This window comes from Podarcis melisellensis (assembly GCF_964234715.1).
Source record: "Podarcis melisellensis genome assembly, chromosome: 5".
Classification (NCBI taxonomy): Eukaryota; Metazoa; Chordata; class Lepidosauria; order Squamata; family Lacertidae; genus Podarcis; species Podarcis melisellensis.
In genome coordinates this window covers 5,811,327-5,834,075 of record NC_138537.1, presented here as the reverse complement: position 1 = coordinate 5,834,075, position 22,749 = coordinate 5,811,327, and the positions used below count along the sequence as shown (strand labels likewise).

Here is a 22,749-nt window from a genome sequence, read left to right as displayed (position 1 = left end):
TACCCTGATGTTGGGAAAGTTGGAGGGCACAAGGAGAAGGGGACAACGGAGGACAAGATGGTGGGACAGTGTTCTCGAAGCTACAAACATGAGTCTGACCAAACTGCGGGAGACAGTGGAAGACAGAAGTGCCTGGCGTGCTCTGGTCCGGACACGACTAAACGACTAAACAACAACAACAATTTATTATTTATACCCCATCCATTCACCAGCACCAGCAAATTTCTCCCAATATACCACATCTTTGTCATTTTTGCCTAATATGCATAATTTTTGCATGCAGTTTTGCCCACACTGTATGTTACTTTGACTAATATATGCATGCTTCACCTATATGCATCCCTTATCGCAACATATATATTGTTTAACATGTATCCAGTTTTGCCATTTGATTAACCAAGGAAAGGGACCTGTGAATTTCCTGTTTTGGAAGTGCCTCGGGGCACATGCAGCATTTGCTAATTTTGGAATTGCTGGTATATATCCAAACACTTTACTCAGCCACTGAGCTACGACTCAAGTATTTGCCTGAGTTTTCTTCCAACTCTGAGCCACCTACAGTTTTGCTGCAAGTAACAGACTAACAATATTATCTTCATAGCTAAACTGTCCTACCTGTTTCCATCCACTGTGGAGCAATACGAAACAGGGGTTCAGCAGCATGTCATGATCCTTTAAGTGCTGTGTTGTTATTTCATTTTGCAGGCTACCTTCCTATTTTCAAAACTTTTTCATGGGGCCATAAGAGCCCTGCTGGCAGAACCATACCTAGGGGTTGGCCAGGTGGGCATTTGGGCGCTCACTCCAACTTGCTTGTCTCATGCACAACTAAACATGGTAGGTACTTAGGAAGTTGAGGCCACCCTCCCCTTCATAGCCGGCTGATTGATGCTCCAGGATAGCCAATAGTGGAGCAGCAGCCTTTTCAAAGGGCAGAGAGAGAAAGAGCAGGGTCCCACCACTGAGTTTGAGTAATGTTTTGTTTTGTTTTGTTTTGTTTTGTTTTGTTTTGTTTTGTTTGTAAGATGAAACATGTGGCCAGGCATTTGGGGAAGGGGGCTTTCTTTGTTTTGGTCCACTGCCTTCTATTTTTTTTACTTACTTACTTAATTAATTAAGTTATATATAGTGGTACCTCGGGTTACATACACTTCAGGTTACATACGCTTCAGGTTACAGACTCCGCTAACCCAGAAATAGTGCTTCAGGTTAAGAACGTTGCTTCAGGATGAGAACAGAAATTGTGTTCCGGCGGCGCAGTGGCAGCAGGAGACCCCATTAGCTAAAGTGGTGCTTCAGGTTAAGAACAGTTTCAGGTTAAGAACAGACCTCTGGAACAAATTAAGTACTTAACCCGAGGTACCACTGTACCACCCTATACCCGGAGGTCTAAGAGCGATTCATAGAACAAAATCAAAGTATAAAACCACAAAACCAATAACCCTGCCCCCAAAAAATAAGACCACATTTTAAAAGGACATAGGATGTCAATCAAATCAACCAAAGGCCTGGTTTAAAAGGAATGTTTTTGCTTGGCGCCTAAAGGTGTATGAATAATAATAATAATTAAAAAATTATTTATATCCCGCCCTCCCCAGCCGAAACTGGGCTCAGGGCAGCTAACAACAATAAAACAGTACAAAAGTACAGCACAAACAACACTCTAAAATCATTCATTATAAAATTAATTCAAATCAAGCCACTGGCAACCATTGGGCCTGAGCTCTGTGAAGATTGCCGAGGGAGGGAGTCAGGCTGTGCCCTGGCCAAAGGCCTGGTGGAACAGCTTTGTCTTGCAGGCCCTGAGGAAAGATGCCAAGTCCCGCACCAGGCGAACTTCTATTATTAGCATTTTGTCCCAGAAGCAGCAGCTCTGGTGCCTGTGAATACGAGGTGTCCTCTATTAATCCTGCCAATTAATAGTTTTTGGAAAGATGCTCTCCCCCCCCCCTTTGTCACACACACAACTAAATGCATATTTTATGATGGCACATGCCACCTACAAGTGTTAGAATTGGTTGTGTTTTTTAAAAAAATAAAATTAGTATTTTTCCCCCAGCACTTCTTATATCCCTTTATTGCAGACCAGCCTTGTTACCCCTTATATTACAAATGCAGGGGGAGGAAGCAGAGTCTGGCAGAATCACCAGGACTTCGTGACTTTCTTCTAGGCAAAGGCTGAAACTACAAATGGTGACCTGCTCAGGGAAGCCATTCTAGTCTGTTTAAAGAGGCAGGACTGGGCTGGCCCAAGACTCTGGGGATTATATCTCTAGGAGAAGACTAGGGGGTCTCCAAACAAACTTGGATTCTTTGGGGGGCTCCGTGACTGTTAAAGTGGTATAAGAATGCTTCAAATGATGCTTTAATTAAGATTCCTGCATTGCAGGGGGTTGGAATAGATGACCCCCAGGGTCCCTTCCAACTCTACAATTCTGTGATTCTATGAATGCTATAGAGAACAAATGGCTTTTTTAAAAAAGCCTCAAATCTGTGACATGATGCATTTCTGTGTGTGTGTGTGAATAAATTATCATTAACAGCTATATGGAAAGGGATGTTGGAGGCAAAGCTCTGTTAATTTGTTGCTATCTCCAGCTCTTTCTTTCTTTGGCTGGGATTCTACATTTACCATTCTTCTGATAGGCAGAAATTCAGCAGGTGGGGAGGATGTGAGTCATTGCAATTAATGTGCATTGCTAGCTTAGTTCCATAAATTTCATTGGGTCTATTCTATGAGTATGACCAGCATTGGAATTGCTTTGGATTGCTTTGAAGTCATTTCATTCTGCACCAGTTAAAGTGATTTTTAGCCCTCCCCCCCCCCCATTTCACCACCACGCCTGGCTTCTCCCATATTTTGCCCAACCAAAGGTGGCAACCCTACTTGCATCAGATTTCTGGACAGGTTTTTTTTAGCCTACTAAGAGGCTTCAAATGTCGAATGGAAGTGTGGGCTTATGTGGAGGTGTATTTCAAAATGCACCAACACTCTCTAACAAAGCAAGGTCAAATGCTAAGCTCATATGTAGAAAAATACACTTTTAAATCTATATGCAAAGATGTGTCGTGCAACATCCACATTTTTCCATTTAAGAATAAATTGCTTGGCCGTGTATAGGTTCCCATTACATCTAGCTACTCTCTGTAAACAATTGTTGCAAGCCTAGTCATTTGCAAATTAAGCCAGCAGTCCTTTCTGAAGCTAGCAATTAGCATATAACTAGGTCCCTGGGTAGTGAGGGAGCAGATCCTGAGGCCCCTTGAGTCAGTTTTAGATTCCTCCTGGAAGACGTCATGTTCTTAGAGTCATCATTAACATCATAAAACAACTTGGGTGTTCTGCTGAATAACAATTAGGTACAATTAGCATTGAATCCAGAGACACTGGCATAACATATAGGAATGACATACTTCCTTTTCAAACATTGTAATCAATGTGCAAGATCTTCTGCAGGAGGTGCTCTACTTTTCCAGGCCCATTGCGCAAGGGCTGCGAAAGAAAATCATTTGAGCTGCACGTCTTGCTGATGCATTCTGTACCAGCTGAAGTTTCTGCCCCAAGGCCAAGGGCAGCCCCACAGAAAGCACAGTGCAGTAATCTAGTCTCAGGTTTACAAAAAGGACTACAAAGTGGCCACGTTATCCCAATCCAATTAGTGAAGGTTCAAACGTGTTGTTTCACAATGCCTTCCTTTCCAAGCCACCCCCAAACACTGCGGCCACCACCACCTCCCCCTCAGGGCTGGAAGGGGGGTCACTTTAGGTGTGTCTTGGGCGCTTGAGGGAACGGGCTGCCTCTGAATGAGGCTCGGGTATCTTCTTGAGAGTGCACTGAGGGTCAGGGAGACAAAGACCCCTGCTCCTGAAGAAACAGAAAGGATGCCCCACGTAGGATGGAATAATAATAATATTAATAATTTTATCATTTCTATCCTGCCCATCTGGCTGGGTTGCAATGGGACAGGTGTGCCTCTTCAGAGTTTGTGGTCCAGGGGGATGGGTGCTTGAGCTCTAGGCTCCTGCTTTAAGGCACTGGGTGCTGGTGATGCCATTGGATGTGGCAAGTTGTGGCCATTGCCTGAAGATTTGTTCTGCAAGAGGAGGGGGAGGGACTTGCACTGCGCTCTTGCTTAAAGGCTGGGTTCGGATCTTTCTTCTAATTTGCTTTTTAAAGGTTAGAAAGGAAAGGCACGATTCCACATGCAGCTTTCACGTTGCATAGTTCCTGTCCATTTGTGGCTGTCTTTGAATACAACTGAACTGACCGTCCTGCGGACGCTTTCCACTTGCAGCTCTCCTGTGCTGCACTTCACGTCCAGCAGTCTTGATAGATTTCAGCTGAGCTGTGACTTTAAATGCTTGCAAACCTCCCTGAGCGGAGCAGGGGGCAGGGGCAGGGCCTTTCAAAGGAAAAGCAGGTTCGAAAGGTGCAGGTCAGAAGGAAAGCAAATTAAAAGGAAGCTCGAAGGAGCATGAAATGGGTGGCAAGTGGAGGGGCAGAGTTGAAAGCCGCAAAAGGAGGCAAAAGCCTACAGCACCCGGTATTCCCAGGCGGTCTCCCATCCAAGTACTAACCAGGCCTGACCCTGCTTAGCTTCCGAGATCAGACGAGATCGGGCGTGTTCAGGGTAGTATGGCCGTAGACGCTGTACCAGCCTCTGAACCCAGCCTTTAAGCAAGAGCGCAGGGAAAGCACCTCCCCCGAGGCCCTGGATGCTCTCCCCATGCAGCTTTCGCCTTGCGTAGTTCCTGTCCATTCGTGGCTGTCTTTGAATGCAATTCAACAAAACAGCCTGCAGATGCATTCCACTTGCAGCTCTCCTGTGGAGCACCTGATGTCCAGCAGCTGGCGCTCTCCAGCGGTGAAAGCACATTTGTCGGCGGTCAGCCTTTGGCCTAGCAATTCTCGGTGTAGTAGCTCATTAGGGGCCGGGGATGCTTTCCACGTGCAAGCAGGTTTGAAAGGGGCAGGCCAGAAGGAAAGCAAATGAAAGGAAAGAGCAGGCAGCAGCGCCTGGCATGAAATGGGCGGCAAGTGGAGGGGCAGAGTTGAAAGCGGGGCCGCTGACCGGCAAAAGGAGGCAAAAGCCTACAGCACCCAGTATTCCCAGGCGGTCTCCCATCCAAGTACTAACCAGGCCTGACCCTGCTTAGTTTCCAAGATCAGACAAGATCGGGTGTGTTCAGGGTAGTATGGCCGTAGACGCTGTACCAGCCTCCGAACCCAGCCTTTAAGCAAGAGTGCAGGGAAGTCTCCCTCCCCCCCCACAGAACAAATCTTCAGGCAACAGCCACAACTCATAGCATCCAACAGCAGTTAGCCCTTTTCTCTCTTTTGTCACCAGCACACACTTGCACCTGCCTGCCCCTCGCAATGTTCTCCCCAATGCAACCAGCCTGCACCAGACTCACTGGCTCACCAAGCTGCAGGCCCACACCCCACGCCACTCAACCTATCTCACATACTTCTCCCGCCACGCCAAAGGTGATCAAAGCGGCGCAGGGCCACCACTCCAACATCAGCCCCGCTCTAATTTATAATGTAAAAATCTGAGGACAAGTTGGAATGGATGGGTGAATGAAAAGACAGGGAGCATGTACCAGTGAAGCTACAGAATTCCTATTCAGTCCTTTAAAATGCTCAGAAGTCATTGAAAAAGATGCTCAAATATACCTTTCCCAAAAAGCCTGAAGCTTTTTTGCTGGGCTTGATGGGAGAGGAAACAGCAAAGGCAGATCAAAGACTACTTATGTACACCACAACTGCGGCGAGAACTTTATTAGCCCAAAAGTGGAAGTTACAGGAATTACCGATGATGGAGGAGTGACAGACTAAGATGATGGACTATGCGGAACTGGCAAAACTGACCTGCAGAGTTCGAAACCAGGATGAACTAACATTCCAAAGAGACTGAAGTAAATTCATTGACTATATAAATAATAACTGTAGAAGTTTGAAGACACTAGCAGGACTGAAATAAATCCTACGACGTGGACTTTATAAAATAAGATTAAACTGTGAGATATAGATTTGAAAAGGGAAAGCTTGTTGGCGGGATGGAGGGAAGTCATAAGCTCGGCAGAGCGGTAGGGAATGAGACTGGTAGGTGTATATTGGAAATTATTTTTTATTCTTTAAAGTGAAAATTTAATAAAAATTATATTTAAAAAGTACTCAGAAGTCATGACTGAAAAATGCTTTTGTAAAAATACACTTTATTTTACAGGGCCACATGCTAAATTTTACATGTGTGCAATTTTTCACATTTGATGAGAAGCATCTGCATTTTGTCCCTGGGTATCATGAACCAGTCCTGCCAACCTAGCAGTTCAAAAGCACGTCAAAGTGCAAGTAGATAAATAGGTACCGCTCCGGCGGGAAGGTAAACGGCGTTTCTGTGCGCTGCACTGGTTTGCCAGAAGCGGCTCATTCATGCTGGCCACATGACCCGGAAGCTGTACGCCGGCTCCCTCAGCCAATAAAGCGAGATGAGTCTGGCAACCCCAGAGTCGGTCACGACTGGACCTAATGGTCAGGGGTCCCTGTACCTTTTATCATGAACCAGAGTACATAAAATGTAATGCGACCATCTGCACTCAGGTGCAACTTGATTTCATTTTTCTCAGTGCTTTTACTCCTCAACAGGCTAATCTGAATGTGGGTGTTAGAATGATGGCATCTGTTCAGATCACTCATTGCCACTGTTCTCAGATCCTTTCATCCAGTTCTGTCATTTATTTCTACCTGAATTCTCTCCTGAAACAATGCATGTATTACAGAATCACAGAATTATAGAGTTGGAAGGGACCATGAGGGTCATCTAGTCCAACTCCCTGCAATGAAGGAATCCTTTTGCCCAACATGGGGCTCGAACCCACGGCCTTGAGGTTAAGAATCTCTTGCTCTACAAACTGAGCAGAGCAACCAGGCTATGGAGAAGTAAAGGATAAAGCTTTGCAGTAGAAGCTGAAGAATCCCCAGTGAGCAATAAGCCATTCTAAACTCTCCAGCCTTGGTCTTCTGTGGGCTATAGCCTAATGAGGAACAGCACAGAGCTTAAATGGGCGGGGATGCACCACAGCAGCTATTACAGGTTCAGTGTTCACTTCCTTCACTCCCTCTGGTAGCCGGAAGGTAAATGCTCTCATGAGGCTGGTAAACAAAACAAAGAGTTCCACCTGTGCTATGTGCTTCCCCAAGCATGCACGGCTTCCTGCAGAAGTAATAAACAGGAGATAATAAGTATCACGTACCTGCATCACTCATTCTCTCAAGCGCCACATAATACTCCATAATTAAGAGTGCATGGTATACATTTGCATATGGTGCGCAACCAAAGCATCTGAAGAACCTATGCAGAAGGGAAGGGAGATGGTGCACATGTCCACACAATGAGATGGAAGTCAGGACCACAATACCTCAAGGACCGCCTTCCCCATATGAACCAACCCAGGACCTGCGACCATCATCTGAGACTCTTCTTAGAATCATAGAATCATAGAGTTGGAAGAGACCACAAGGGCCATCGAGTCCAACCCCCTGCCAAGCAGGAAACACCATCAGAGCACTCCTGACATATGGTTGTCAAGCCTCTGCTTAAAGACCTCCAAAGAAGGAGACTCCACCACACTCCTTGGCAGCAAATTCCACTGTCGAACAGCTCTTACTGTCAGGAAGTTCTTCCTAATGTTTAGGTGGAATCTTCTTTCTTGTAGTTTGGATCCATTGCTCCATGTCCACTTCTCTGGAGCAGCAGAAAACAACCTTTCTCCCTCCTCTATGTGACATCCTTTTATATATTCGAACATGGCTATCATATCACCCCTTAACCTCCTCTTCTCCAGGCTAAACATGCCCAGCTCCCTTAGCCGTTCCTCATAAGGCATCGTTTCCAGGCCTTTGACCATTTTGGTTGCCCTCCTCTGGACACGTTCCAGTTTGTCAGTGTCCTTCTTGAACTGTGGTGCCCAGAACTGGACACAGTACTCCAGGTGAGGTCTGACCAGAGCAGAATGTGCCTCTTCATGTGCCTCTTCCGAAAGAGGTCCAGAGGGTGGCAACACAAGAACAAGCCTATTCTGTGGTGTCTCCCTGCTTGTGGAATGCTCTCCCCAGGGAGGCTTGCCTGATGCCTTCCTTACATATCTTTAGGTGCCGCACAAAAAATATTGCTCTATAACCAGGCCTTTGGCTGATTAAACATTCTATGGCCTTTTAAACAGGGGTGGGTGGGTATTGTTTTATTTGCAATTATGTTGTGCATTTTTGTGTTCTTATAATGTAAACCTCTCCGTGATCCTCAGATGAAGGGTGGTAAATAATGAGGAGGAGGAGGAGGAGAAGAAGTGTGCATATGGTTGACACTCAAGCTGCAATCCTGCACTTCTTTTTTGTGAGCAAGCCTAATTGATGTGGAAAGGGATAGCCTAATTTCTGTTGCCTACACTCTGGTATTCTCTAGGTTAGATTACTGAAGCGCATTATACCTGGTGCTGCCTTTGCAGATAGTTCAGAAACTGCAGCTGATACAGAATTCAGAGGCCGGGTAGCTCACAGTGGCAAGACAATTTGGAGATATAGTACTAATCCTGGCCTCACTGCGCTGGCTACCAATTTGTTTCTGGACCAAAGTCAAATTGCTGGTTTTGACCTAGAAAGCTGTACCACTAATACAGTGGTACCTCGGGTTACAGACGCTACAGGTTACAGACGCTTCAGGTTACAGACTCCGCTAACCCAGAAATAGTACCTCGGGTTAAGAACTTTGCTTCAGGGTGAGAACAGAAATTGTGCGGCAGCGGCACAGAAGCAGCAGGAGGCCCTATTAGCTAAAATGATGCTTCAGGTTAAGAACAGTTCCAGGTTAAGAGCGGACCTCCAGAATGAATTACCGTATTTTTTGCTCTATAAGACTCACTTTTCCCCTCCTAAAAAGTAAGGGGAAATATGTGTGCGTCTTATGGAGCGAATGCAGGCTGCGCAGCTATCCCAGAAGCCAGAACAGCATGAGGGATCGCTGCTTTTGCTGCACAGTGATCCCTCTTGTTGTTCTGGCTTCTGAGATTCAGACTATTTTTTTTTCTTGTTTTCCTCCTCCAAAAACTAGGTGCGCCTTGTGGTCTGGTGCGTCTTATAGAGCGAAAAATACGGTAAGTTCTTAACCCGAGGTACCACTGTACCTCAAAAACTTCCTCTCCCCATATGAACTGACCTGAACCCTGGGATAGTCATCTGAAGCTCTATTCCATGTTTCCCCCTCCATGGGAGGTCCAGAAGAGGCAACACAAGAATGGGCCTTTTCGGTGGTGACTCCCCACTTGTGGAAATCGCTCCTCAGGGAGGCTTACCTGGCACCACCATTACATGTCTTCAAATGCCAGGCAAAAAGATGTATTTTCTGCTAGGTCTCTGGCTTTTATTTCCACCACACTGGGGAAGCCTGTACTTAGAAGTGTGTTGCCAAGACTCCTCTGTCGAAATTGCTTGGCACGTAGTGTTGCCTGAACAAAGTTAAAAGGCTTGCATTTGATTGCTTCTTGGTTCCTTACTGGTCCTCTGCTAGCAGGTTCGAAAATTTAAAGGGTTACTTTCAAAAGCCTGTTATGGCTTTTCTGCATTTTCTCAGCTCCTCCTTCAAGATTTTGTCCTCAAAACAAACACTGCTGTTCAATATCGCAGGTCAAGTTTGCAGTTGTGCTTTTTAAAAGTCTGTGCATTTACCTGTCCCAAATGGGAGGAATTCATCTCTCACTATGAATTTCCCATCCTTATCTAGGAAGTGGTTAGGGTTGAACTGGCGAGGTGTCTCCCAAAGCTTGGGATCAAGATTAATAGAGCACAGATCAGGAATCACCAGAGTATTCTGCAAAGAAGAGAAAAGAGGGCTTAGCTAAATATCTTGGTCAAACAGGTATAGGTGGAGAACTCCTACATCAGGCTTCCTCAATCTTGGCCCCCCAGATGTTTTGGCCTACAACTCCCATGATCCCTAGCTAGCAGGACCAGTGGTCAGGGATGATGGGAATTGTAGTCTCAAAACATCTGGAGGGCTGAGGTTGAGGAAGCCTGTCCTATATCCAGGCCAGCAAATAGCCTATTAGGGCAAATGCTAGGACCTCTGGAGCAGTGCCATAGCATGGGTTGCCAGTGCCCGGGGCCACGCAAAGGCAGAGGGTGGGAGGGCTCATTCAACTGCCTAACAGCAGCCACATCACCCAGGATATCACAGCCACAGAGAAAAGAAAAGAAGAGGCATTCTGTTGTCTGGAGAGGTCACTTCCTGGTTCGTATGGAGAAGCCATTTTCAATAGAGTCCAGCAATGAAAGCGCATGGCTGTATTGAAGCAGCACTGAGTGTTGAAATTTTGCACCCCTAACAATTTTTGCATCCAGGACAACAGTCCCCGTGGCCTGCTCCCACGCTACAACACAGTTCCGGAAGACCCACCATAACCAATGACACGAGCCCTCTAGGTCCACTTTTATTTATTTTGGCCAGGCACTGAAAGGAGAGCTGGGCTCAAACAACTGGATTTGCCATTGCAGGGTTGTTTTAACTTCCTTACGGTGCAGTCAGTGTTGTGGGAAATGACAGCCACCTGCCTCACAGCCGGGTTCACCAGTGTGGCTTTCATTAAAAAATTTAAATTTAATTAAAATAATTTCCCCTCCACAATGAAATGTACATGTTCTAACACACACATATATAAAAGTTCTGCAATAATGTGGTTAGAGGTGTTGAAATAATTAAATAACAATATAATAAAATATTAAATAATAACATTATTATTAATTGCCCTGTGGGACGCCCTCCCATCAGATGTCAAGGAAATAAACAAGCATTTGACATTTAGAAGGCATCTGAAGGCAGCCCTGTATCGGAAAAATTTTAATGTGTGATATTTTATGGTGTGCTTAATTTTTGTTGGGAGCTGCCCGGAGAGGCTGGGGCTACTCAGTCAGATGGGGAGGTTATAAATAATAAAAATGTTAGTATTAATTACCAGGTATTCACTTCCAATGGACGCCCTGTATTTGGCTGTGTTAAAGATCAGGATAGATAAATGGTCACAAATTTATTAACAGCTACCTGTGTAACAATTTGTCGCAACAAGGACCCTGAGAGTGGATGATCAAAACCTTTGAAATAGCAAATACAGTACGATAAAACTGACGGATTTCTTCAGAGTAAGAGAAGGAAGCCAACTTCATAATTGTTCCACAGAACAAAGAAATATATTCTTAATGTTGCAATAAAATCCAAATCAATATTTATACTCCTGGGAATGCTGTAAGTCAAGCAAATTATTATTATTATTATTATTATTATTATTCCCCAGCCACTCTGGGCGGCTACCAACAGAGGACTAAAAACAGAATAAAACTTATAACATTAAAAGCTCCCCTAAACAGGGCTGTCTTCAGATGTCTTCTAAAAGTCAGATAGTTATTTATTTCCTTGACACCTGATGGGAGGGTGTTCCACAGGGTGGGCGCCACCACCGAGAAGGCCCTCTGGACCGAGGCCGTTTAGGGCTTTAAAGGTCAGCACCAACACTTCGAATTGTGCTCGGAAACGTGCTGGGAGCCAACGTAGGTCTTTAAGGATATATATATTCAACATTTTCTGTCTGCTCACAAAAGGGCTCTTGCACTAGTGAATGGGAGAGTTTCAATGCCACTCAACAGAGGAATCCAACGCAACAATTGCGCTAGCCAAAACTTGTTGCCAAACAATCGCTCAACCTGGGAAAGAGAAGGGTGGTGGTAGAAGTTTCTCTGTACCTTTTCAATGAAGTTGCCAAGCACATTCATATCGTCTACACAAACTCTGGGTGCCCCAAATAGTATGACGTTGCTGAAGCGCTGCGTCTCCTTAATCACAGCACTGGTATAGGGCAATCGCTTCCGATCCTCATAGCAGACCAATTTGGAGGGACTGAGAGCACTTCCTAGCTCCTTCTGGACTTGCTCTGAGGGCGGGGGGGAAAGGTATTTCAATTCATAGGTGGGCAGAGGGAAGGTTGTATTTGGGAAACACTCTTGTCTCAAGTGTCACCAGAGTGCCAGCCACTAAACAGCTGTGAAAGAGAACCCCTTGGCCCCTCCATGGCCCCTTGGCCCTTTATTGCACATTGACGATGATTTGTTCTCACATTGCTATTGGGGCGGTCACACATGATCATGCTTTCTATTATGTTTATGCCTGCAAATGTTTTGGGGTGGCCATGCTGCTTCATTTCCAATCAGTGCATATCCTCTAACTTCTTCCTGAAATCCCATTGCTTTCTATATGAAAGACATGCTTTTCTGTCCTCCTTTTGTTGAGTTGTAACCCTTCCAGACAGCCACAATACAATAGCATTATTGGGGAAGCATCAGAGAACAAACTGAAGCAGAATCAATCAACCATGCTCTCAAATAATATACAGGGCTTCCCTCAATTACAACCCCAGAATTTTGTTTTAACATCAGGGCCTGCTTAATGTCATTTGGCAACCTAGCTCAGTACTGTCCACACTGACAGGGAACAGCTGTCCAGGGTTTCAGGGATAGCTCAGCTGGTACAGCATAAGACTCTTAATCTCAGGGTTGTGGGTTCAAGTCCCACACTGGGCACAAGATTCCTGCATTGCAGGGAGTTGGACTAGACCCTTGCGGTCCCTTCCAACTCTGCAATTCTGATTCTAGACATTCCCAGCCCTAGATAGAAGTGACAAGGACTGAACCTGGGACCTTCCTCATGCAAAGCAGAAGCTCTGGCACTGAACTACAGCCTTCGCCCCTCCCAAGCTGTTCTGTACATAAAGATAGAATAAGCATCCTTCACTTGTGCCATACAACCTGCTCTCACCTTGAATATTGGGATGGGCCACCATAAAAAGCAGAGCCCAAGAGAGAGTGGCAACGAGAGTGTCTGTGCCTCCAGCAAACAGGTCAAAGATAACCTGTACCAGGTTGTCTTCATCCAACGTAGTTGTGGAGTCAATTTTCTCCTGCGGATTAGAAGCATGACATTTCAACCCAAGGTACTCAAAGCTTGGCTGTCTCAGTTGCAACCACTGTGTTGCCTTTGCCCTGTGTGCAGTTCTTGAGACTAATTTTTACCTCCTTTGTTGGCTCCATGGAAGCTTTGCCTCACTTCCTAGCTTGCAAGAACACTTGGGGTTTTGTGATTTGGTGGCAGCAGCCAAGATGGTGAGGCTGCACCATGAAGCCCCCTGCCTGCCACTGACCTAGGTCAGTGCACCAGTGGGAACACTAGATTCACTCTGTCGCTGGGCCTGTGTACCCTCAACCTCACCTGTGTCCTGCCCCATCCAGGTGAACAGCAGCAATTTTGGTGTCAGATCCGCAGCCCTGCCCCACTGTGCCAGCCATTCCTGTGATTTGGGAGCCGGTTAAGGCAAGGATGAGAAACAAGGCCTAGGGCCACCTTACCTTGTAGACAACTTAGTGGGGACCACATGCCAGTGGTGGGTGGGGCTGGAATGAAAATGAGTGTGGCCTGGCAAATGAATGGGTATGTTGATAATGGGACTGTGCGGCTGCAGACAGCAAACAAAAGAATCGCATGACTGTATGAGCCACCTGCATCAAAAATATCTCTGCACACAGAAAAGCAGCATGTCAAGGGAGAAGCCAGACTAAGAACTTTCTCCTTGACAGGCTAGCTTTCTGCAGGTAGAGGATGTTGTTGTTGTTGTTGTTACTACTACTACTCCTACAAAATGGTACAAAAACAAATCAACATAGTAAGCCATCAGTTGTAAACAAAACAAGTAACAGCCAGTGGAGAGAGTTCGTATCCAAAACATCCAATCTTCAGAAAGAATGGACCATTTAAATAATCCATTTATCACTAATACTGAACCGTCAGGGAGTAGTGCATCACTCCCAGTTCTGATCCTTAATGCCTTAATTGACTTCTATCCAAAACAGTACCATATTATTCAATATACAGTGGTACCTCGGGTTAAGTACTTAATTCGTTCCAGAGGTCCGCACTTAACCTGAAACTGTTCTTAACCTGAAGCACCACTTTAGTTAATGGGGCCTCCCACTGCCGCCCAATTTCTGTTCTCATCCTGAAGAAAAGTTCTTAACCTGAAGCACTATTTCTGTGTTAGCGGAGTCTGTAACCTGAAGCGTATGTAACCTGAGGTACCACTGTGCTAAACAATGTGGACTGGAATGGATGCTGGTGCTGACAGACAGGACCAATCCTTGCTTTTCTATAAACTGCTTAGAAATTTGTATTGTGTTAATTTGGTTTAGCTTATTTAAATGCTGCTTTACCACACTGCAAGTGGTATTTATCCGTGGCAGAGGCTTATTCGCCCAGCTGGAAAAGCTTGTCGGAACAAAAATGCCTTCAATTATTTCCAGTAGGTGCGGATAACGGCTGCCTGTCGGATCTTGATAGGAATGCAGTTCCACAGAACTAGGGCAACCATGCTAAAAGCTCCAAGTTGCTATGGAGAGGGCCTCGGATCTCTTCGCAACCTTTAGGAAATACTCTCCCATAGACTGCAGTGACCTAGTGGCTATATACAAGATAAGGCAGCCTCTCAAGTAACCTAGTCCTGAACTGTATAGGGCTCTAATAGTTCAGTACTACATACCTACCAACTTTTCTCCAATGAAAATAGGAACACTCTATTCCAGTGTTTCCCAACCTTGGAGCTTCAGCTGTTTTTGGACTACAACTCCCATCATCCCTAGCTAGCAAGACCGGTGGTCAGGGATGCTGGGGACTGTAGTCTGAAAACAACTGGAGACCCTGGGTTGGGAAACACTGCTCTATTCATCATCATCATCATCATCATACCATGCCCATCTGACTGGATTGCGCCAGCCAATCTGGGCAGCTTCCAACATATATAAATAAAATATTAAACACTAAAAATGTTCCCTATACAGGGCTGCCTTCAGATGTCTTCTAAAGGTTGTATAGTTACTTATCTCCTTAGCCGGAGGCGTTGCATAACTGCATACCTTCCAACATTTCTCTGATGAAACTAGGGACATCCTAAGGAAAAGCGGGACATTCCTGGATCAGATCAAAAACCGGGATGGCTTCTGTAAATCCAGGACTGTCCCTGGAAAATAGGGATACTTGGAGGGTCTGGTAGGAGCACCTTGAACAAGATATTTTCACCGTAACAGGAAATAAACAGGCTATGCTCCGTTAGGGAAAGTCAGTCTTGTGTGAGACTGTGGCGTTTGCCCCTAGGATGCGTCAAGGAAAGAGTTAAAAATGGGTGTGATGTGATTGGCCAGTGAGAATGCAAGGGGGGAGTAAAAGATAGAGTGGGAGGTTTTGAAAAGACAGTTGAGGTCTGGGAGTTGACAGTTGAGGTTTGGAAGTTGGAGAAGGAAGAGGGTGGAATAGGCAGTGGTTGGTCAAGTTGTATTGTGAGAGAGTGAGAGGAATTGTTAGGGAGTTAGACAGATAGTTGGGAATAATTCAGTTTGAAGTTGTAGGAACTAAGATTTAAGAAATTGACAAGAGAAAAATAAACCGAAACCATACGCTTATTCCTGCACTTAAAAATAAACTTGATTATTTGTTTATGTTAACAACTGTCTGGACTCCGTGTGTCCCCGTGAGAAGCGGGGTGGTGGCAGCGAAGAAAACAACCGCAGTGGTGGCACAGGGTCAATAGACCGTGAAACGTCCGGGGGCCCTGTGTGATCGCCACAGAGACACAATTTCTTGTTGCAAAGCCACAGCTTCCCAGCCATTTGTGGGCGGCTTTTGTCTCAGTGGTTCATGAGCTGTGCCAAATTGAAGCACTCCAGCAGAAACTTACCTTGTCTATCTGAGCCAAATAGAGGTGAGTGTAGTCCTTTTGCTCCTGGGAAACCCCACCTTTCTGGCAATTTTCTACCTCCTTCCTGATAAAAGAACGCATGAATTCACAGGAGGAGAAAACCTTTTTGTGAGGCCCGGGAATGTGCCGCATCAGTGAAGGGAAAGCATTATATAGCTGCAGGAAATGAAAAAGAAAATGTGTGAGTGTTGCTTTGGCAGTGTAATCCCTGATCCCCCTGTTTGGGCTCTTGTAATTAAGGAAGAGACCTGGATTCAGGGAAGTCAAGGGACAGGCTTGGGAGCAGACAGAAAGCTCAGGAATGGCGGTTCAGGAGCAAGGCAAAAAGTTCAGAACTGGAAGATACTGCATATATCAGTATTTCCAGGGCTTTTTTTTTCCAGCCAGAACTCACCAGAACTCAGTTCTAGCACCTCTCAGGTTGGTCCCATTGCCATTCTAAGAGAACAAGGGAGGCATTCATGGTGAGTTCTGGCATCTCTTTTTCTAGAAAAATAGTACTGAATATTATGCAGTTTGAAGCGACTCGATGCATAAAAACTGACTCCTTTGGGAATGAAGCATTGTTCAGACTCATTAGATTGTTCAAAACTTTACTTGAAGAACTTTCTTCAAAAGCTGAATAAAAACCGATACATCCAAATAAAAAGGTAAAAGTACCCCTGAACATTAGGTCCAGTCGCGGACGACTCTGCGATTGCGTGCTCATCTCGCTCTATAGGCCGAGGGAGCCAGCTTCCGGCTGTGGCCAGCATGACTAAGCTGTTTCTGGCAAACCAGAGCAGCACACGGAAACACCATTTACCTTCCCGATGGAGCAGTACCTATTTATCTACTTGCACTTTGACGTGCTTTCAAACTGCTAGGTGGGCAGGAGCTGGGACCGAACAACAGGAGCTCACCCTGTCGCGGGGATTTGAACCGCCAACCTTCTGATTGGCAAGCCCTAGGCTCTGTGGTTTAGACCACAGCGCCACCCGTGTCCCTACAGTGCCAGTAAACGATACATCCAAATTATTCCATATAATATCTTGTGCCAGTCCAGCACAGGCTCAGCATCTTAGAAATAAAATGAACTTATAACCAGAGCTGACAAACATAGTTCTCTCTAACACACAGGCTCCATTAGCCTGCTTTCCAGCTCCTTAGGCTATGCAGCTCCTGAAGAGGCATCTTACTTTTACAGAGCCTGAGAACAAAGACACGGCCACCACCCTTCCAAGAAGGCAAATTTGCAATTCAGTACCTCTCATGTGATCTAAAGTTAAAACACCATGCCAGAGCTACCAGAAAACAATAACAATTGTTAATTAGCAACCTATCTAGGCAGCTCAGAGAGCTCTTCTTGCTTAGGAGACTCCAGAGGGATTTTCCAATCTTAAACCTTTCAGCAATGTGCAGGCAATCTCATTTCAGTGTCTATTAAACAACTGTACGTAACAGAAGGAAGAAATGGAGGCTATACAAGGAAGACGTCGGGAACACCTCTGTGGAGAGGGAATCTCACAGCTCAGGGGCTGCCACAGAGAATGCCCACCTCCCCAAATGACTGATATGACTAGAGCTGGTAAATAGGTCACTTGGGAGAACATAAGGGCACCAGAAGAGTCAGGTCAATGGCCCATCTAGTCCAGCAACCTGTTCTCAGTGTGTTCAATGGGATGCCTACAGGAAGCCCCCAAACTGGGACTGAGTAGCCACCTTATTTTTGGGGTTGTAACCTGTTTTAAGCTGTTTTTAATGTTTCATTTTAATGTTGTGACCTGCCCTGGGACCTTAGGATAAAGTGTGGGTAATCATCATCATCATCATACAGCAGCTCTTAAGGAAGAGCCATAGCTTAATGACAGAATGCACCATTTGCATGGAGAATGCGGCAAGTCCTTTCTCCATCACTTCCACTGAAAAAGGACCTCAGTGAGGAGGGATGAGGAAAACCTGACTTGGCTCTGACTCAACATTGGACATGTTTGTGTGCAGATACAGTGTTGCCCTCCTCGGAGCTGGGAGAGCAAGAAGGAACAGGGGATAATTCATTACTCACTATCTCTCCAGCGGTGCCCCTAAATTTTGTAACAGTGCTGATGTGTTCAGTCAGCTCATGTAAGGCCTTCTCTTCCACGGGAACAGGATGTCCAAATGCCAGAGAACAAATCACTTTGGAGACTGAATGCATGATGGGCAGCGAAGGGTCCAGAGGCCGTCCTGCAGACAGAAAAAACAGCCAAGACAATCTCATCAGCATTCATTCTACGGGCCTAGGGCTTTGGAGCAGGGGTCAGCAAGGCTTACTGGGCATGGGCCGGATCACTCCCGCAGAGATCCTCCGTGGATCAGACCGGCACAACACGGCGCCAGAAATTGCCTCTGCGCATGTCTGTGGCACCAGAAATCACTTCTGCACAGATACCAGAAACCGCACCTGCACAGAAGTGATTTTCAGCGTCTGGGCATGTGCAGAAGCGATTTCTGGCGCCGCAGACATGCGCAGATGCAGTTTTTTGGTGTCTGGGCATGCGCAGAAGCGATTTCTGGTGCTGCGGAAGAGAGTCCCCGCACCACACTGCGCCAGTTTAGAGTAGTGCACAGGGACTCGCCGAGCGGGTGGTTCAGGGGTGGCTCGTGGACTGGTTAAATGGCCTCTGTGGACCACTTCTGGCCCATGGGCTTAGGTTGCCAACCCCTGCTTTAGAGACATTGGGAGAGAACCACAGATCTACCCCACTCTGAATGTTTCAGAGTATTGTGGCCTCAGAACCAGACATTTCAGGTGCCTCCAGTCCAGTCTGTCACTATTTAGCAAAAAGGATTCAAGGGTTTACTAGAAATTCTGGTTTATGCGGTTAAACTGAATTAAAATACTCTGTTGACCTATTTCAATAGACCCCACTTTTTACATTAAAAAAGAAGAAGAAGACAACTTTTTTACAATTAGAAAAATACACTGAAAAGTGGTGGGTGGACAAATGATTAACAGAAAGTGAATAAACACCCCGCAGGCAAATCAGGATGAATGATCACATAGGTAAAGGTAAAGGTACCCCTGCCCGTACGGGCCAGTCTTGACAGACTCTGGGGTTGTGCGCCCATCTCACTCAAGAGGCCAGGGGCCAGCGCTGTCCGAAGACACTTCCGGGTCACGTGGCCAGCGTGACATCGCTGCTCTGGCGAGCCAGAGCTGCACACGGAAATGCCGTTTACCTTCCCGCTAGTAAGCGGTCCCTATTTATCTACTTGCACCCGAGGGTGCTTTCGAACTGCTAGGTTGGCAGGCGCTGGGACCGGGCAACGGGAGCGCACCCCGCCGCGGGGATTCGAATCGCCGACCTTTCGATCGGCAAGCCCTAGGCGCTGAGGCTTTTACCCACAGCGCCACCCGCGTCCCTATGATCACATAACTGACCTGCAAAAAAAAAATCAGAATGAACACTCATTAACAACTGGCCATATTTTTTTGATGGTAAGTTGTTTTTAATTGTTTATAATAGTTTTTTTTAATGTTGCAACCCACCTTGGGACCTTAGGATGAGAACGGCAGGCCATAAATAAATACCTAATGGGAAGGAGAAGGAGAAGGGGGAAGAGGAAGAGGAAGAGGAAGAACTGTATAGTTTGAAGGGAATGCAGGAATATTTTGCCCAACATGAGGCTGAGACCCACCACCCTGAGATTAAGAATCTCATGCTCTACCATCTCTTTTTAAAAAAATATTAATCTTTATTGGTTTAAAATCAACACATACACACAAAGAACATTTAGGGGGAAAGCAAAGAAGAAAACAAAAATAAAACAAAGAAATAGCAAAATTATACAAAATTTGCTTTTTAAAGGTGAGAAAGGAAAGGCACGATTTCACATGCAGCTTTCATGTTGCATAGTTCCTGTCCATTTGTGGCTGTCTTTGAATACAACTGAACTGACCGTCCTGCGGACGCTTTCCACTTGCAGCTCTCCTGTGCTGCACTTCACGTCCAGCAGTCTTGATAGATTTCAGCTGAGCTGTGACTTTAAATGCTTGCAAACCTCCCTGAGCGGAGCAGGGGGCGGGGGCAGGGCCTTTCAAAGGAAAAGCAGGTTCAAAAGGTGCAGGTCAGAAGGAAAGCAAATTAAAAGGAAGATCGAAATAGCATGAAATGGGTGGCAAGTGGAGGGGCAGAGTTGAAAGCGGCAAAAGGAGGCAAAAGCCCACAGCACCCGGTATTCCCAGGCGGTCTCCCATCCAAGTACTAACCAGGCCTGACCCTGCTTAGCTTCCGAGATCAGACGAGATCGGGCGCGTTCAGGGTAGTATGGCCGTAGACGCTGTACCAGCCTCTGAACCCAGCCTTTAAGCAAGAGCGCAGGGAAAGTCCCTCCCCCTCTTCCTGCAGAACAAATCTTCAGGCAACAACCACAACTCACAGCATTCAACAGCAGTTAGCCCTTCTCTTTCGTCACAAGCACACTCTTGCATTGAAAAAGTATACAATACATCTTTTACAAACAAGCAAAGATTTGTAACACTGCTTCACTAATACACAAAAATATTTCAACTTTCGACTTCCTTGATTTGGGTCCTTGTTTCCTCAATTCCTTGCCTCTGATATCCCAACAAATTTGAGCTGAACCAAATCGTGTTTGTATTCTTTTTACCTTATTTCGATTTGAGAGTTATTCGAAGCATTCTAAAGCTTTTATATGGGGAGACGGTTCTTTTAGATATTGTCTATACATCTCCCACTCCTCTTTAAACTTTTGGGTCGATCGATCTCTATTTTTCCCCATCATATATGCTAATTCCATGTATTCTAACAGTTTTACTTGCCACTCCTCTTTCGATGGAATTTGATCTCCCTTCTACCCCTTGGCAACCAGCATCCTTGCTGCCGTTGCAGCATATAAAAAGATTATTCTTTTCTTTCTTGGGATATCTGGTGCCGTTATACCTACGAGGAAGGCTTCTGGTCTTTTGTTAAGTATTATCTAGAATAATTTTTAAAAATTATTATATATGAGGTCCCACCTTCCCTCTAATTCTCTGCCCCCCGCACTTCCAGCATAAATTCAAGTTGGTTCTATACGTTTTTGATAGTTTACTGTGGTTGATTTACCAACTGATCTATCTCAATAGGGCTAACCACCATGTGAGCTTTGGGCAACCAAATTAGGATACAGTCATACCTCGGGTTACAGACATTTCAGGTTGAGTTTCTTCAGGTTATGGACTGCCGAAACCCGGAAGTACTAGAACAGGTTACTTCCGGGTTTCGGCAGTCGCATATGCGCAGAAGCGCTAAATCATGTGCAGACGTGCCAAACCATAACCTGTGCATGCACAGGCACACCGCTGCAGGTTGCAAATGTGCATCCCACACGGACCATGTTCGCAACCTGAGCGTCCACAGACGATCCAGAGCAGCACACGGAAACACAGTTTACCTTCCCACCAGAGCGGTACCTATTTATCTACTTGCACTTTGACGCGCTTTTGAACTGCTAGCTTGGTAGGAGCAGGGACCAAGCAACAGGAGCTCACCCAGTCTTGGGATTTAGAACTGCCAACTTTCTGATTGGCAAGCCCTAGGCTCTGTGGTTTAGACCACAGCGCCATCCGCATCCCATTGAAGGGCTACCTCATCCCAATTAAAGATAAAGAGTCAAAAGAAAGGAGAGCTGGGGTCCTGAAATTACTCATCAGATACATCTGAACAGCAGACTAAGTAGGCATCCTGGCCACCTGGTCATAGTCTTCTCCCAATGTGTTGAGATGAGTGGTGTTTCAATTATAGACATTATTTATTGATTTGCATTTGTATATCCATTATTATATGCAGATTTTATGCAAATTGGTGTTCTTCTTTCCCTTTCTTTTTTTTGGCAATGCATACCGTTGTGTTCCATTTGCATGACGCCTGACTCTCTTCTAATTCCTGGGTTCATGGATCCAGCAAGGCATAAATTTTAACCCTTGTGGATTCCATGGTTGTACTAGTCAGGCAAGTTTCTTTGACCCTTAATCTCAAGGTCATGTGTTCATGCCCCACATTGGGCAAATGATTTCTGCATTGCAGGGGGTTGGACTAGATGACACTTGTGGCCCCTTCCAATGCTACAGTTTTATGATTCTATGGTGGCCACAGTTGCCACCCAAGTACCATCGTTCATATAGCAAAAGAACTTGCTCTGGACTTCCAGTTGGCCGTGCTATGAATGGCGGATGAGATCTCTTTCATCTAAAAGAGGCCTTGTGCTTTGAAGATAGGTGACCGTGAGAGCGTTGCGGAGCCCCGAAAAAAACTCAGATCGAGCGTTCTGAGGACCTCGTGTTCCAGCGGGTACCCCTTGCGACTCCCCTGCTCCCCAGTAAGCTCTAATAAGAGCCCCAAGAGCGAGCGGGGTTGGAGACATGGGTACTGTGGAATCTACTCGCTTTCTTCATTGCGCAAAGCTCCGAAGTCCGGCAATCGTGAGCAACCAATTTATAAGAGATTGGACAATTGTGAGTAAAAAAAGGCTTTAAATTTGGACAATTAATTGGGCTGGAAGGGATTTAAATTACAGAAGTCAATCCCTTTCCACTGAAGTAAAAGTGAAAGCAGTTGTTGCTGACAATTTTAAAAGACTGTTTAAAACTTCCAAGGAAACTTTCTAAACCCCTCTTTCTGCAGGGTGAAGGGGGGAGAATTTGACTGAATTGAGAGACCCTGCATAAGATAGACAGATGGTGTGTGAGCTGAGAGAGAAGCAGGCAGAAGCCAGATTGAGAGAGCCATGCTTGATTACTGCTGGAATCCAAGGCTGTGACTCTCGAGAAAGCAAGATCTTTTGGGGTGTTAATGCTCTGAGCCCCTCCATCTTTGGCTCAGGTTGCCTATAGGTGTAAATAAACCATATATCCTCAAGACACCACAGTCTCCGGATTCCCTCATT

General features: G+C 45.7%; 1 protein-coding gene and 1 long non-coding RNA gene across 5 annotated transcripts in view; one reads left to right on the top strand and one right to left on the bottom strand.

The window, feature by feature from the left end:
• Nucleotides 1-6,199: 6,199 nt before the first annotated feature.
• Nucleotides 6,200-22,749, bottom strand: part of LOC309369832 (cytochrome P450 2J5-like) — a 23,633-nt gene continuing 7,083 nt past the window's right edge. For 3 of the 4 annotated variants that reach the window (XM_081911183.1, XM_081911181.1, XM_081911180.1), the window contains 6 exons: nucleotides 17,885-18,045; nucleotides 15,820-15,996; nucleotides 12,858-12,999; nucleotides 11,789-11,976; nucleotides 9,725-9,866; nucleotides 6,200-7,217 (listed from right to left, as the gene is read on the bottom strand). In XM_081911183.1, coding sequence (XP_081767309.1) covers nucleotides 7,039-7,217; nucleotides 9,725-9,866; nucleotides 11,789-11,976; nucleotides 12,858-12,999; nucleotides 15,820-15,996; nucleotides 17,885-18,045 — 989 coding nt within the window. In that variant the 3' untranslated portion in view covers nucleotides 6,200-7,038. The remainder of the gene's footprint in view (nucleotides 7,218-9,724; nucleotides 9,867-11,788; nucleotides 11,977-12,857; nucleotides 13,000-15,819; nucleotides 15,997-17,884; nucleotides 18,046-22,749) is intronic. The other variant, XM_081911182.1, reaches the window with a different exon arrangement.
• Nucleotides 22,299-22,721, top strand: LOC309370067. The gene is made up of 2 exons (XR_014168408.1): nucleotides 22,299-22,382; nucleotides 22,416-22,721. It is a non-coding gene; the product is annotated as an uncharacterized lncRNA (long non-coding RNA).